The sequence below is a fragment of the Daucus carota genome, chromosome 4, assembly GCF_001625215.2.
Source record: "Daucus carota subsp. sativus chromosome 4, DH1 v3.0, whole genome shotgun sequence".
In the NCBI taxonomy this organism is placed as follows: domain Eukaryota; kingdom Viridiplantae; phylum Streptophyta; class Magnoliopsida; order Apiales; family Apiaceae; genus Daucus; species Daucus carota.
Genome location: NC_030384.2, coordinates 42,319,223 through 42,336,485, shown reverse-complemented (window position 1 = coordinate 42,336,485; position 17,263 = coordinate 42,319,223). Strand labels below are relative to the sequence as shown.

Below are 17,263 nucleotides of genomic sequence, written 5' to 3'. Positions count from 1 at the left end.
GAAATATGTATAAAGTAGTGGAAAAGAGGAAGAAAAGTTGGTAAAGTGGTGGGACCCATTGATTTTTAATGTATAAAAAGAAGATAGTGGAGTAAAAATAGTGTGAAAAGGAAAGAAAAGTTGAGAAGTGGTGGGACCCATTGACTATTTTTAGTAAGTTTTGAAATTTAAAGAATTGGATGGGACACCCCAAAAAGTAAAGTGTAAAGAAATGGGTGGGACGGAGGGAGTATTTGATGAAAAATGTTGATTCAACAATGTCATAATGATGTTTTGTATCATTAGGATAATCTCTCCAATTTATATTATAGACACCTCTTTCCTTACTCTATCCTATATTTTTTAATAAATTCTTATATGTTAACACACTCTCTTTCTCTCCCTGCTTTATATTGTGTTTCAATGATAAAATTTTTAGTATTAAAAATAAAGCACATTGTTGGAGTTGAATTTAGATAAATATGCTCTAAATCAGGAGGATATCATTTTTTATACTCCCTCCGTCCCAGTCAATAGTATACATTGGGGGACGGGGGCGCGGCACGGACTTTAATGCTTCAATATAGTATAGTTCTGTAAATTATTTTTAAGATTTTCTTTTTTTGTATAAAAGTATAACATTTATATTTTTATACAAAAAAAGAAAATCTTAAAAATAAGTTGTGGAACTATGTTTTATAAGAGTCTTAAAAAGCGTGTCGAGCAGTGAAAAAGAAACGTATACAATTGACTGGGACAGAGGGAGTATTATATTTGAGACTCCAACTAGCACACTACTGAACTTGCTCTTATTCAACCAGATTAGTCCCAGCAATATCCGGTTATATTATAATTCAACATATTCTACTTGAATTTAGAAACTATAATATTAATGATGTATTGATGATGTATGTTTAATTTTAGTTAATATTATATTTTATGAAAAAATAATTAAATTAATGGGATCAAAATATTTATGTAAATAATATTTACAGATGATAGAAGAATGAGAAAAAAGAATAAGATATAATTAGTTGGGCATGTGAGTGGAAGATGAAAAAGAATAATGGAAAATGAGAAAGATAGAGCATTAGTTGAAAATAAAAAAGCACCTGATCAGATTTCTTAAAAGTATGTCTAGAAAAGAAGAGATTAAGATTTGACTCCAACCATTAAAATCTTTAGCGAAGTGAGTTGATATATTAAAAATAAAAAAAAATATAGATAATTTATTGAAAATATCACGATTCAACGCCATACTATCCCCCTATCAAAACTATAATCATAATCAAACTTCTGTAAAATGGTAAAAAATTTATAGAAAGATCGCACATCATTTATTAACATACTGAAATGATATATTCTGTTTTATAACAATCTAAAATATCAATAACAATCTAACTAAAATATTAATAATACACTCTATCGGTTTTTATTAGTTGACGTTTGATTTTTGGCACACACTTTTAAGTGTTTAGACCGGATAGTTAAAAATATTATATTGATTTAATATGTGAATTAAAATTTTGATTATATATTTTTATTCAGAAGAAGAAAATTTTTAAAAAAATAATATTTTTAATTACCCGGTCAAAGGACCTAAGAGTGTGTGCCAAAAATCAAAGCGTCATATAATAAAAAACAGAGAGAATACTATTTTAAATTATAACCAATTAATATCGCCATCGAAGCACAACAAATTTTACATAATATCCAAAATGTCCAATTTGACTAACTAATTCACCCAACCCAGTTGGAGATACTACAAATAAAATTTGTTGAACTCGTAACACATTTTGTCTTGATATTATATTGATTATATAGTCAATCGTAGCATTGAAATAACATGCGTCATAAATTTAATAATTTAACAAATTTTATACTATAATCTTTTCCAGGTCCAGTAACGTAACTGAACATTATATCTAAGAGATATGCTTTAAGCCGGAGTTTCAAATTTTAACTTAGCAGGTAGATATACCGAGTTAAAATTCACTAAATGCTGTTCATACTCATGTACGAAACGTAAAATAACTAGAAACTAACTGGCAAGCACTAACACGTCTTTGAGCTAAGCAAACATGTTAGTTATGCATTAATTTGCTAACTAAGCTCCGCCCGTCTCCTAGTGCTATTAGCAAGAAATTGATAGGGGAAATGTATCCAAACTGACTTTAGAAACAATGTTCTGGCTAATTACTGGATTTTCTCGAATACTTGATACAGAACAAAATGTTGTAACAAAAAGTGGTTCCACCAACTGGTGGTTACAGATAATGCTAAAATCCTAAAACGGTAGTATTTATTAATTGTATGCATGCTTCCTTTTGGATTACGTACGTTCAAATTATCTACGCCCATAGATTTAGTAGTTTATGAGATGTTTGGCCGAGCTTAAAAGCCCGACTTGGTTTTATAAGTTAGAAACACTTATTCGTACAGTTTGTGTAAAAGGTTAAGAAGTATTTATGAAAGGTTGAGAATATACGTTAGCTTTTGTTTCAGTGTTTGTTTTTTTTCTCAAACACTTTAATCGTTTATACGTGTTTGATTTGGTTTTAACTTTTACTTCACTTTTTTATTTTAAATATGACTTTTGGACTCATCCAACCGGCCCTATATACAGATAACCATAAACGGTACTTCAGATTTTCATTAATTCCTTGTAGTTTCCTTTCACCTTTGTGCACAATATATACATCCATCCAACTGAGATTTTGTTACACCCTCACCAGCTTCTTTGACTACTTGTATTGATGATGCATTCATTACCATTCATGCAGCACAGCCGCTGCCTCCTCTTCTTCGTCATCTCCGCCATCGTGTGCTGCTGTGCTCCAGTCGTCTTATGCTGCTGTAATTCAGCCCCGTCCGGCGGAAAATGGGACATCTTGGTACCCAACATAGGCATTGTCGCCATGCACATGCAACTCCTCCACAACAACCGAGTTATTATCTATGACCGCACAGATTTTGGTAGCTCCAACTTATCATTAGCTGACAATAGATGTCGGGTAGACCCGAATGACAGGGCCTTGGCGAAGGATTGCACCGCTCACTCTGCGGAGTATGACGTGGCATCAAACAGTATACGCCCCCTTACGATCTTGACTGATGTTTGGTGCTCATCCGGTGCTATTGCACCGGATGGACGGTTGGTCCAGGCTGGAGGGTTCAATGATGGTGATCATGTGGTCCGAATTTATTCTCCGTGCGATGATGGTACTTGTGATTGGACGGAAATACCTTCGGGATTAATACAGAGAAGGTGGTATGCGACAAGTCATGTTTTGCCTGACGGTCGCCAAATTATTATTGGCGGCCGCAGGCAATTTAATTACGAGTTTTATCCGAAGGATGGGTCGACAACAACTTATTTATTGCCATTTCTAGTGCAAACTTATGATCACCCGGCTACCGAAAATAATTTGTATCCTTTTGTTTTTCTCAACGTGGATGGCCATTTGTTCATTTTTGCGAACAATCGAGCTATATTATTAGATTATCATAATAATGTAGTTGTCAGGACTTACCCTGTAATTCCTGACGGCGGCCATCCTCGAAATTATCCGAGCACGGGCTCCGCCGTTCTTCTTCCGTTAAAAAACTTGCAACAGGAATTAGTTGAAGCTGAAGTACTGGTCTGTGGTGGTGCACCAAGGGGATCATTTGAAAATGTTAACTCAAGCAAAATTTTCGACAAGGCATTGGATACTTGTGCGAGAATTAAAATAACCGATCCCAATCCGCAATGGGTGATGGAGCAAATGCCCATGAGCCGCGTGATGAGTGACATGATTTTGCTTCCTACCGGCGATGTTCTGATTATTAACGGTGGCTCAATAGGTGCAGCAGGGTACGAGAACAGTAAGAACCCGGTTTTGAATCCGGTTATCTATAAACCGGACTATCAAATGGGGACAAGATTTGAGGTCCAAAATCCAACTACAATACCGCGAATGTATCATTCGACAGCTATTCTCTTAGCTGATGGAAGAGTTCTTGTTGGTGGCAGCAACCCTCATTATTACTACCGATTTACAGGAGTACTATTTCCTACTGAATTAAGTCTGGAATCATTTTCTCCATCGTATTTAGACCCCGAATTCGCGTACCTGCGACCAACCATTTTATCACCAGTGACACAAACAAGAGTCGGGTATGCAGAGCAAATTCTTATCCGGTTCATGGTGACGGGTAAATTAAATTTCGATTCGGTCATGGTCACGATGATTGCACCTTCGTTTAACACACACTCGTTTTCCATGAGCCAAAGAGTGCTGGTGGTTGGGTATGGGAATGTCACAATAGCAGGACGACAAAAGTATCATATCGGGATCGTTACTCCAAGTTCAGGTAATCTTGCTCCGGCTGGATTTTACATGCTATTTGTAGTTCATCAAGGTATTCCCAGCGAAGCTATCTGGATTCAGATTCAGTGACATTACTGCATTAATATATTTCATTCAGGGACTTCTCAGTTTTTTTCCTGAAAATAAAAAACAAAGCATTTTGTTTGCATTATGTAGTTGATGTTTGTTTTGGCAGAAGCAGAAAATAGTGATACATAAATCTTGTGTATTAGACAAATAATTTGGTAAAAACATAGAAGCGTGTGAGAAAGTTATAGTCCAATGTTAACAGGGATGATCGGTTAATCATAACTCATAAGATGAATGAATGCATATTTGGGAACTGATAACGATTGTCGATGAGCTGAGTGCCAGACTGCCAGGTAAAGGCAGGGCCAGATTTCTTAGTGGATTAATGTTCTCCTATCCGAAAACTTCAATGTATCCAAGTTACTATTAATTGTTCCTCCAAACAAATAACCATATTTGAAATCTGATTGGTGTGGAACAAAAAGACATTTATGCTCGCCGTGTCCAGGGGACCCTTAGTTTTAAAAGGCACCGATGGATACCCGACCCGTTCTGACCTGATTGGATCTACCCGAACCCGATTTTTTTGGATTTGGTTCTGGATCTGGATCTTATTTTTAGACTTGAAAGAGTTTGGATCTGGATCTGGATCTCAGGTATTCCGAACCGAGAACCGACCCGAAACCCGATACAAAATATTACCCACACACACACACACATATATATATATATATATATATTATGTGTTTAATGTAAAGTATATATAATTATATATTGAAATATTATGAATTATTAGGTATGAATATTAACATTTTACTTAATTTTATATACCCAATGCAGAATTTATATTCATTTCATCAATATTTTTCTCAATTATTGTGCATTTAAAAATCTAAATATAATAAAAATATAAAAATATAAATGATAAATTGAATGATTGTATATAATTAAGTTAACATATTTCACGTGTTTATTGTACTGGACGAAACTTGTAAAACCCTTTTTTATATTCCTAAATTTAAAAAAAAATCAATCATCACATTTTTTTTATAATTTTAAATTTGTATTTAATTTTATTTTTTAAATATTAGATTAAGACCCGAACCAAACCCCAAAAAAACTCAACAGATCGGATCTGGATATTCATTTTCTAGACCCGGACCGACCCGAAATATTATGAACCGGGTCTGGATCTCAAGAAACCCGACCCGACCCGTTGACATCCTAAGGCAGCCTCATTTCTCGAAACCGCTCCTAGAATAACATTTGTATCATTTTTTTTTGTGACAATATTTGTATCATTTTATTAACAATGTACTCATAAACTTCTTTTTTTTTTAAACAATGTACTCATAAACTTACTTGAAACATCAAAATTATTTGAAAATATGAATAGTCTTTTACAAAAAACGAACAGCACGCTCACTTTTGTAATTTATTATTTTTTATATTAATTTGAATTTACATTTAGAATTAAACTAACTTTTAAAGTTACACTATGTAACATTTTTGAATAATATATGTCAAGAATAATATGAATGAGAGATAAATTATTAATATATTAATAATAAATATTACTCTCACTGTCCCATTACTTGTTGGTACGCATTTTAAGACCAGTATAAAGTATATTTACTAAATGTAATATTTTTTTTAAACAAAAAATATATATATTTTTTAAATTCCAGAAAAAATTAGATGTTTAAATTTTTATTCCAAAAAATTGAAAATTAAATACACGTGGATTTGTACTTTACAAAGAGTGTCAAAATATGTGCACACAGTGTAACCAAACAATCATGCCGCAGGGAATATAATTTATTAATGATTTTTGATAGTTTAAAAATCTTATGAAATTTTTAAAATTTAATTTATGAGCTTGTTTAATTTTATACGAATATACTCAAATAAATAGTTGAAATAAAACGTTTTAAAGAGTGGTACAAAATCTTTCATGAATATAATATATGATAAATTTGTCAAAATTTGATAATTCCAGCCCATATTTCAAACAGATATATACTTTTGAAGATCTATTTAAGTCTAAAATTTTGTGAAATCCAGGGAAAAAAGTCAATTTTTAAAAGATTTCCTATATATTCTCCAATTTTTTGAAAAATAATCTGTATAGTCATACTTATTTCTAGAATTACAAATTGCTATATAAAAAGGGATCTTTTTAAAAATACCCATCTGTAAAATTATTTTTTTAAAAATACTACCATCTTTTTCATTGTTTTTAAAAATACCTTTTCATAAATTTTTTTTTCAAAAATACGATTTGCAACTTTTGCAACCTCATTTGCAACCTTGGGCGGCGCAGCCGTAAAAATTGCAAATGAGGTTGCAAAAGTTGCAAATGAGGTTGCAAAAGTTGCAAATAAAAATGGAATGTTGCAACTGTTGCAACTGCAATTGCAACTAGTTCAACTGAAAACTGTAAGTTGCAAAAGTTGCAAATGAGATTGCAAAAGTTGCAAATGAAGTTGCAACTGCAGTTGCAACTTTTGCAACTGCAGTTGCCACTTCATTTGCAACCTCAGTTGCAACTAAATGCAACTGAAAACTATATATAGTTGTAAATGAGGTTGCAAAAGTTGCAAATGAGGTTGCAACTGCAGTTGCAACTTTTGCAACCTCAGTTGCAACTAAATGCAACTAAATGCTGTAAGTAACAACAGATGTATGGTGTGCCCCTGGCGGGGCCATTAGATTACAATAGAATCAACTGAATACAACCATATGCAACCGAATACAATCATATGCAACCATATATGCAATTACAAATCCTGATTTCAAGTTCCAGTTTTAAATGTCATTTTCGACCTCATTTGAGGTCGAAAATGACATTTGAAAACTGGAACTTGAAATCAGGTTGCAACACGGCTGGCGCCGCCTGTAGTTGCAAATGAGGTTGCAAAAGTTGCAAACAGTATTTTTGAATTTTTTTTTTATGAAAAGGTATTTTTAAAAATAATTCTGGAAGGTAGTATTTTTGAAAACAATAAAAGAAAAGGTAGGTAGTTTTGTAGATTTCCCTATAAAAGAAGGGTGTTGCTAAATGCAAATCATTTTTGCTTTGTGCACACAAGTATATTACATGAATGCCCTCTGATACATTAAATGGATAAACTTCTAATAAATGCTTCTTTGACTGTGCGCAAGATGTAATGCTGAATTCTTATACCGGCTCAAAGTTCGAGATGCATACCTATGTATGATGACTCAGCGCATTAACGTTAAACCATTTACATTTATATTCATAATATATCATTAACTAATTATCATTATATACCACGCATTAACATAAAATATTAATTTTATTTGTAATTATCAAATTATAAATATAATATGTTAGAATTTTATTAAACAAATATTGAATAATATTTAACCTATTTTCTTAAAACAATATAAAAAGAAATATTCAAAAGATGTTTTTTAATATATGATTTATTTTAAGATAAAAATTGGTTAATTAATTCCAATAAATCTGCCTTAAATTAATAATATTTTTTACGATTTTCCTGTCGTATGCCATGACCATATGCAAATGCAATTTTTTTTTGTGTTTAGATATTTTGATTGCTTCCTACTTTTTAATAATAGTGGACCGGTTATATATACACCAATCAAAATAATCTAAATTCAACAATTTCCGCACGTGCGCATGGACACGCAGAGGACAAAATCTATTTTTCAATATACTTACCATAACAGATCACAAAACATATAATATATATTAGCAAATTTAGAAAATTACACAAATGATTTATATTATTAATTTAAAAGGTTCGCCTCACACAATAATATTTTTTTAGATAATATGATAAATTAATATTTTCGTGATGATGAAAATATGAAGCACTTGTGAATAAAAAACATATATTATTAATGCTCAAATACACACAATCAAGTCAAATATATTTCATTATTACGAAAATATTAATTTATCATATTACATAAAAATATTTATTTTTATGTGAGACGAACCTTTTAAATTAATAATATATATATACATACATACATATATATATATATATTATATTTTAAAAATAAATATTTTTAGGTATTGAACTAACAAAAATTATAAAGAAAAATTTAGATATATATATATATATATTATTTTAAATATCTTTAGTATTGAAATAAAAAATAAATTAGTAGAGGGAATATTTATAAATTATATTTTAAGATAATATGATAAACCAATATTTAAGATCACATAATAGTATATATTATTATTTATTATGTTATTGTTTAAAAATAAATATCTTCAAATCGAAACAACATAAATTAAAAAGTTCAAGTTAAAATCTAGAAAAATAAAAAATATATATTATTATTTAACATGTTATTTCTTGTAGATAAATATTGTGAATATTGAAATTACAATTTTAAACTGAACGAATATAATTTTTATTATAATGATAATATATTTTTACGATAATGAAATTTGTAAATAAAAAATAAAAATCAAATAAGTTGATGGAGCTGTTTTAGATCAATAAAAATCATAATAAATATGATGATTTTTTTTTAAATAAAGATATTTTACTTTTCACGTATAATGAAATTAAAATAAGTTGTGAAAAGAAGTTCTAACATAGTACTGAGAATACAAGTAGATAACCAGTAGCTGTGCAAACCATTAAATGTTACACAAAATATTAGGACTCTGTATTGAATAACTACAGGTAAAATTAAGTTTGCGCTTCACACAGTATTTGGCAATTTGCACAAAAACATAAGAAGGGCAATAACGTAAACACCGTGATTTGCATTGAGCAATTTTGATTTGCATTTAGCAATCAGGTAAAAAAAGCGCGTATGACGTGTCCGTACCTCCCAGCTACAGCGCATCACCGGTCAGAACCACGTAGAAAGATAAAGTAAAGAATTAAAATACGAATTGGATGAGAAATAAAAAGAAAATAAAACAAGAGAAAAGAAAAATTAAGGGCCCAAACGGCGGAGGCGAAGAAAAGAAAAAGGCAGCAGCAAGAGGATCTAGGGCTTCTCTTAGGACCTGTTTGGCCCTCTCCTTCATCTCTAATCTCGTTCAATAAACTTCAATTACATACACAAAACCATGTGATACAGAAGATACATAAACTCGATTAAAATTAGGGTTTACTTACTGTTAAATTATCACAAGTTTGAATGATAAATCAAAGGACAAACATAGCTTAATTAATATGCGGGGATTGGAGAAATCAAAAAGGGTTTCATGGGCTTCCGATGTTAATCTGTGTCAGGTAAACTTACCCAAATAATTATCAACTTGTACTGTAGTTGTTTGGTATAATTATTGTTATTTGATTGAAAATTGGTTCTGTTTTTGATTGTTGGACTTGTCAATTTGTGAGTTTAATTGTGAGAATTTGGTGTTCTGTTGTTGTTTGCTGTTAATTATCTGCAACTTCACTAAATTGAACTAGTAGTAGTTTGTTTTGTTGGATTATGAGGTTTTCAGTTTGCGTTGGTTGTTTTCGGGTTATGAGGTTTTTCGTTTGCTTTGGTAGTTGTGGACTTGTGGTAAGCTTAAAAATAATCATGGAAGGAGTGCAGAATGAGGCCTGCATTTGTTTGATCACTAAAGTAAACCTAGGGGACATTTGTTTTTGCTCAAGAGTTTAAATTGTTAGAATGGATCCAGTAATCACGGTTTGAACTTTTAAATCGTTGGGATGGATCCATTAACCGGGGTCATTGATTCCTCACATATCCCATGAGAGTCGAAGTCGTTCCTACTTTCTGTATCTCATATCTTGGATTTTCCACATACCTCATGGGAATCGAAGTCATTCCCAGTTCCCTTTTTTGTTTCCCCCTTTTCTCATATCCCCTATTACTCGCATATCCCATGGGAATCGAAGTCATTTAGAGAATCCTTTTCTTGTATCTCCAGTTTGTTATTACCCCATTGGAATCAAATTATTTCCCTGATTCCGTTCCCCCATTCTCATTCCCATCAATTTAAACACCTTATTAGAATAACAACTACAAATGTATGGTTCTAATTCCTATTCCACTACAGGGAATAAAATTTTGCAGTTGTCCTCTTAAAGCAGATTGGAATAAAAAATAACAAGGACTTATGAATAAAGGAGGGCGGTGTTTAAGAATATTTTAATTAGTCTTTCTAGAATACAGTTGGTACAAAAGGAAAAAAAACCGTGGAGTATTATGAAGTTCATACATTAAATATATAAGCAGAAGAATAACACATTATTAACTTAATGACACAAGATCAAGAGCACACAATAGAAGCTGGCTGTTGTAAGCCACAAGAAAGGTGATGTGCCAGGGTAAACAATTAAGACAATGGACCAACATTGCAACAAAAGATGCAATATACCTGGTATTGTAGTCTAGATTCGAGTCTCAGTGGGAGAGCGTGCATGAGTAATACATTTTTTGTGATTGCCTGAATTGAAAAAAGCAGAACTAAAAGATGCAATGTGCAGAAATGGCAACTCCCAAAAGCAAGCGAGAACAAGATTTGACAATATTCTTTCTGTAACCAGTAGGATGTCCTAAATAATTTCTTACGCTATTACAAAGTACATGGATGATGGACGTCATGCCTAGTTAGCAAAGTTTACGGATAGGAATTGTTCATCTTGGTATACAGTTCATAACAAATGTACCTGAGACATCCTTGGAAAGACAAGTAGTTTCTTTGCAAAAGCATCATCACTAGGCTTTTCAAAGATGTGAATGAAATCACAATTTATTCTGTTCGATTACCCAGTCGACTGAATATTCAACTTTTCGCACCAAAATCTGTTATGATACTACAATCAGGGTGTTGTCAAAATATTTTCTTAGAATTGTATCAATAAAAGTTAAAAAAAAAAATCAACATACTTTGTTGGGAATATGATGTTTTTGGGAGTTTAGAAGGTATATGAGCTGGTTAATTTGTAAATTATATGAACGGAAAGATGTATCTTCTGGCTAGAGAGTTACTAGTTGAATGAAAGGGCTTTCTTCAGCATAAATGGAGAAGATATACATGAAAAGCTCTATTGCATACTCAAAGGTTATTGAAGTACATGAAAATATTAAATACACATCAGGAGTCCGTGATTTAAGCATAATTAATTAAGACGAGAGGTGCATTATATGGTTTTGTTTAAGGTGTAAGCTGCAACAAGCAGAATGCGCATTGAGATGCAAGACCCTTCCGCACACCTTAAGAGTTACATAAGAAATTCTAAAATAAATTTAGATGCTATATGTATGAACTTAGTAAATCCGGTCAATCACCAATCTTATTGAAAATTCCTTATCTTCTGAATCCAACTGGAATGAGTTAAAAAACTGAATGTTTTAAAGTAAATAGTTAGTAGCCCTCTGTCCCATTTTCTCCATATCCTTATTTATTTGTACCAATAATATTCTCTACTTCTGGTTGATATGGTAATCAAGTGTTAGTTTTGTTAACTTATATGAAAAATAATACAGTTTTTTGGTAAGTTTTAGCTTATTTAATGTAATTGAACAAAAGGTGAAATTGATCCATGGACAAGAAAAATAGGATGGAGGTGATATTTATTTTTTCCTAATTAAATAATGAAAATTGAAATTAGTTATGTCCTACTAATAATAAATTATTAGACCCAAGCAAAACAAAATTGAAATAGATATATATGGACAGTAATCACAGGAAAAAAACAATTTGGGTAACAGAATAGCCAATTTCACATGTTAGGACTGATATAACACTACATCATAGTTCTGTACTTCTAGACACCGATATACCTCTAAGTTCTGTGTTGATGTTATGTATAATGTATTTTTGCATTGATACTAACCAACAATGCATATACATTATCATACTACATGTACTATGTATAATTCTTGTTTATGCATATGGAAGGCAGAGGAAGGTGGAGAATCACACTTGTAATTACAATTTACAACTGCCTAGGATAGGTGTAAGGGTTGTCTATATATATCCTCTCAGATTATTATATTTGATCTCATCATTTTTAATTTGATCGGGGTCAGCTTATAATCTCACTTGGAGGCATGCCTCATCTCCACCTTGCGCTTAGCAGGTAAGTGTGCTCCTCTTAAAAGTCACTTTGCATTAGGTAAAGTGAGGTTTAGTGCTTGGCCCTATGCTTGTAATAACACTTGATAAGCATGTAATGACATTTTACAGAGGAAAGACATAAATAGCCCACTAAATGCATAAAATCTTTGAGAGCTTAGTAGATCAGGAGCTTATCTGACTTGTAAACATTTAGCTAACAATATCACTCCCTAGTACTTAACACTCTTAATTATACTTGTTTAGAGTTGCATGATACTATGACAGGTGTTTAAAATTTTATATCATTGATGTAACTTGCTATCTTCTGTACTATAAATTTTTTTAAGCTTTTACATCAAGTATGCTGACTACTGTAATAACCAAAACAAAGGAAACTAAATTGCAAGTTATATAAACGTGAAATACGTTATGATAAGTTGTATGTTTCATTTATTTTTTTATACCTATGGTGAAACCTGTCAAAACCATGGCAGAGGTTGGACAAGACTATCTTCCTTTTTTCCCTCCACAATACTTCGTTTATTGTCTTCTTAACTTCTTTGTAACTCTCTTCTGTAACACACTGCTTGTGGCACCCAATGTTACTGATATTGCTGAAGAGTGTGTGATAGTAGCCTTTACATGTGGATTCTTTTGGATACGTTAATCTTTGCTCAAAACTTATTATTAAGATGGCAAGTTACTTTTTCTATTCTGTACAAGGGGAAAAAATGTGTCACATCTTTTGACATGTTGACTGATTAGCATTTCTCTCTCGTTTCTCTATCGACTAAATAGGGCATAGGGGGAGTTTCTTGTATACAATGCATCCTGTATATAATATGACTTAGAATTGGAGTGATATTTGATAGTTTAGTTGTCGTTGTACACGAGTATATAAGATAGGTCTTGTGTTCGCTTCCTGCCAATGACAAAAAATAACATAAAATATAATTTTTAGTGGTTCGATACTTGACAACTACATATACTACAATAAATATAAAAAAATTTACGTTTGATAAGTAGGGTAAGCATTCTGGTAAAAACCAAATTGAACCAATTTTTTTTTTTTTTTTTTTTTTTGCTAAATAATTGAACCAAATTTTGATTCAATTAACTGAAACGGAAATTACCGAAAATCAAACCGAAATAAAGTCGGTGTTTAGACGAACCGAACATAAAATTTCGGTATTCCCGAGAACTGAATTTGAAAACGGAATTATTTGACATATTTGGTTATTCCTGAAATATGTAGCTTGGTTAACTGGATCACATGGATTACAGAATATATGTAAGTAATTACTTTCCATCCAAAAGGTGTTACAAAATCTGTGACGAACTATGAAATATATAAGTTCTGAAAAACTAAGATTCGAACTCAGATGAATCTTGAATCATATTTTATTAAATGGTTATAAATAATAAATATGTAATTTGAAAGATTATTAATTTATGGTATTGAGACTTTGAGTGGATCATCTATACTATGTCTATATTATGGTTGTGGAATAATTTAGAGGGGTTATTAATTTATGGTTCTACTGTAAGTGGTTAGCGGTAGTATTTATTTTAAGATGTGTTTATCATTAAATTGTCAAGTGGTTGGTTGTAGTAGCTGGCTGTGCGCAATCTAATATTTGCATATATTATGACACTTAAGTAAAATTAATATATCATCTTATTGTCAAATTTTCTGCTTCTGTTTGACAGGTGAAGCTATTTTTGTCCGAAGAATCTCCATCATTGATTGGATCGGGTGGTCAAGATCATCTGCAAGCGAAATCATCATGCCCGTTATATACTACAGGAGCAGGACATGATGACAATCTGCCACCTGGTTTCGAAGAAAGTCATCCTGCGAACGTTTTGCTTAATAAATTGTCTGAAATTTCTGTTATTCAGTGGAGATGTCCACCCAAGGTAAGTTGTTATTTCGAATTTTCATCTGTCTTCTTAAGCTATGAACATCTGCTATAATTTAATTTTGCGAATAATTGCAAATTCTTTGTAGAAGCACCAACAATTAACTGGCACATATTTTGATAAGAGGGAAATGTTTCATTTACAGATTACATACTTCTTGGGGTGTCCTATCTTTTCATGGCAAGATAGGGTTTATTATTAGGTTATTACTTTTCTTGATATATAGTCAGTGGTCACTTGTTGGAGGTTGCCTCTACACATTTTGCAATCCTAAGTTATTTTACTCCTTACCTTGAATACAGATGGCATCCTTCCGTCGACTTTATGGAGGAATTAAAGATGTTTGCTGTTACATATTTTAGTATCTTTTATTTGTCTTAAAGAATGGTCTATAAGTTTTTATTGTGGTTAACTGATTATGATGATTCTTTTGTCTCTGTTATGAGAAATGTAGCAACGAATTATTTTAGATTGTACTGTACTGATATATATTGAAATGTATGAAGTACATGATTTTTGATTGTGTGTCAGCAGTACTAGATGGTAAAGATCACTGTTCATTTTTGAATGATCCTACACTTAATTCACATTCTTTTTTGGTTTGAGAACATTGTATTACCATGACTACGTTTTAATTCAATTTAAACAAGTTAAATTATATAAAAGAAATATATATGCAATCTCAAGAATCAAAAACATTTGAATTACCCATTAAAAAAAACATTTAGTCCTGATCTTTTGATCAAGTAAAAGGGATCTCTTATTATGTACCACTAATTAAGGGTCCAACTGGTGTAGACCATAGATTACAATGAAGGGAATAGGTTCAGTGCCTAGTGAAAAAAATCCTCTGCTATCTGCTCTTAGATTTGTTCAATGTGCATTTTTGTATCTGGCAACATCATATAGTAAGTTCATGCTAAATTAATAGCACTGCAATCATAGATCTATTCATCTGACAGAAGATATTTATTAATTTTTTTCTTTAGTTTGCATATGATCCCAACTGGCAAGTGGTTGATGGTGATGAAAGCTATGAATTAGACCGCGAAAATGAAAGGGAGATGAGAGTACTCGAAGCAGTTTATCCTCGTCCATCATCTATACCCCCAAAGTACAATTTGTAACTTGCTTTTTAAATTTTTTCCACCTTTTTATACTTGTCAAGTTGTCAGTGACGCACGTTCTTTCATGTTTTTGCAGCCCTTCTTTGCTAAGTGGTGTAGATAGTTCTGATGACTCTGATCAGCAGCAGCCTCCTCTGATTCCTATCACGCCCATTGAAGATGATGATGCTGGAGCTGATACTTCTTATGATAATGTGCCACCAAACACTGTTCCAATGAGCTCACAGCCCCAGCAACATGCTCCACAAATTCTTCACTCGCAGTCCAATGCGAGTACCGGCAACCCATCTTTTAATTTTATTCCACCAGCTGCAGCAGCCCTCGGTGTTGAACCTCGTATGATTACAGCTGCATATAATGCCTTAAATGCAGTTATGGCGAATAGTGGTCAAATGACTGCTATTGACCCTGATCTACTCCTTACGATATTAAAGGACCCAAATTTGATGGAGAAGTTGGGGTCAATCCATGGAACAAGTACCAGCAACCAGAACTTGCCGAAGCCTATGTCGCAGGGCAATACTTTACCCGACCCACCACTTGTTCACATCCAAAGAGCCGAACCTGTTCCGTCTTCATTAGCAGCTACCCCAAGCAGACCATTCTATCCTCCCACAGTTAGGCCAGGACCTATTCCTAATTTGCGTCCACATGCACCCGAGGTCGTATCAATGCCTCCTCCACAGCTTCCTCCAGCTCGAGGAGTTCCAGTAGCCAAGGATATCAACTACTATAAGAGCCTTATTCAGCAACACGGAGGTGAAAGACCAGAACCAGTGCCACAATTTAATAATCATCTCCATCAGATAAGACCAGTCCAGGGACCAACAAACGAGGTTATGTCAAGGGATTATAGACCTAGAATAATGAAGCCATGCATGTATTTTAACAGTCCAAGGGGATGCAGGAATGGAGTTAACTGTGCATTTCAGCATGATATGTCCACACAGCAGAGAGTCAGTGGCATGCCGGAGGTGCAAAGTGCAAAGAGAATGAAAATGGATGGGGAGCTCACTGGCACATAGCAATATGTATGATGTAGTAATAGAAAGGAGAACATGAGGATTGCCAAGTGCAGTCCAGTGTTTTGGTCACTTTCTTGCAAAGCATGATGGATACAAGGTGTGGGGAATTTCCTGGCTTTGCCGCAAAAGAAGTCATTATGTTTGGTTTATTAATTTACAAATTATTGTTCATTACAACAAATCAGAGCTCAAAATTTTGTGAGTTTGGGACAGGAGTGGCAATGCAGAGATTTATGCAGTGTCCCAGGCCCGGCCATGATACCATTGTTATGGATTATTAGATTTAGAAACATATACTTAAATTTCGTTATGAATTTTACTCCTAAAAATGACTTGAGGTATTTATATATACTTCTAGCTGTCTACAACAACATAAAACTCAGAAGCCAATCCAGGTTTAACCTTACCCTTGACTATAGTGAGTGGATCTAAGTAACTTTTAAATAAAAAACAAAAAATTATTCCACCCAAAATAAATTTTGAAATCAAAGATCTCTTCTTGTTCCCCCGTAGTTCTCAGCTTTTCCATCTTTCTCTCTTGCATTTGCTTTCTGCTTATAAATACCAGGTTCTATTTTGTAAAATACTAATATATATTATTTTTATATTTACATATAGAAGTATATTTAAAAAAAAAATACCACAACAGACGTACTTACTGAAACACAGTGATGTATATTCTTGTTATTTTAAAAGAAAAAGGTGGTAGTTTGCTTAGTACAGAAGAAGTTATTTATATCTTGTAAATAAAAAATTACGTTACAAAGTAGAAATAATTTCTAA

At 32.5% G+C, this 17,263-nt stretch overlaps 2 protein-coding genes across 2 annotated transcripts; both read left to right on the top strand.

Annotated features, from left to right (window-relative positions):
- The first annotated feature begins 2,617 nt into the window (after window positions 1–2,617).
- Window positions 2,618–4,503, top strand: LOC108217953 (aldehyde oxidase GLOX). Its single transcript, XM_017390866.2, has one exon. It carries the CDS (start codon window positions 2,736–2,738, stop codon window positions 4,419–4,421), a length of 1,686 nt encoding a protein of 561 aa, XP_017246355.1. The 5' UTR covers window positions 2,618–2,735; the 3' UTR covers window positions 4,422–4,503.
- A 4,766-nt stretch (window positions 4,504–9,269) lies between these two features.
- Window positions 9,270–16,825, top strand: LOC108219135 (zinc finger CCCH domain-containing protein 6). Its single transcript, XM_017392424.2, has 4 exons — window positions 9,270–9,616; window positions 14,116–14,325; window positions 15,318–15,442; window positions 15,532–16,825. The coding sequence occupies exons 1-4, from the start codon at window positions 9,557–9,559 to the stop codon at window positions 16,478–16,480; spliced, it is 1,344 nt and encodes a 447-aa protein (XP_017247913.1). The 5' UTR covers window positions 9,270–9,556; the 3' UTR covers window positions 16,481–16,825.
- The last annotated feature ends 438 nt before the right edge of the window (window positions 16,826–17,263 follow it).

Coding starts and splice junctions, on each gene's coding strand:
- LOC108217953 (XM_017390866.2), top strand. CDS start 2,736: ATGATGCATTCATTACCATTCATGCAGCACAGCCGCTGCCTCCTCTTC.
- LOC108219135 (XM_017392424.2), top strand. CDS start 9,557: ATGCGGGGATTGGAGAAATCAAAAAGGGTTTCATGGGCTTCCGATGTT. Junction 9,617..14,115: donor CCGATGTTAATCTGTGTCAG/GTAAACTTACCC, acceptor TCTGTTTGACAG/GTGAAGCTATTTTTGTCCGA. Junction 15,443..15,531: donor CCATCATCTATACCCCCAAA/GTACAATTTGTA, acceptor ATGTTTTTGCAG/CCCTTCTTTGCTAAGTGGTG.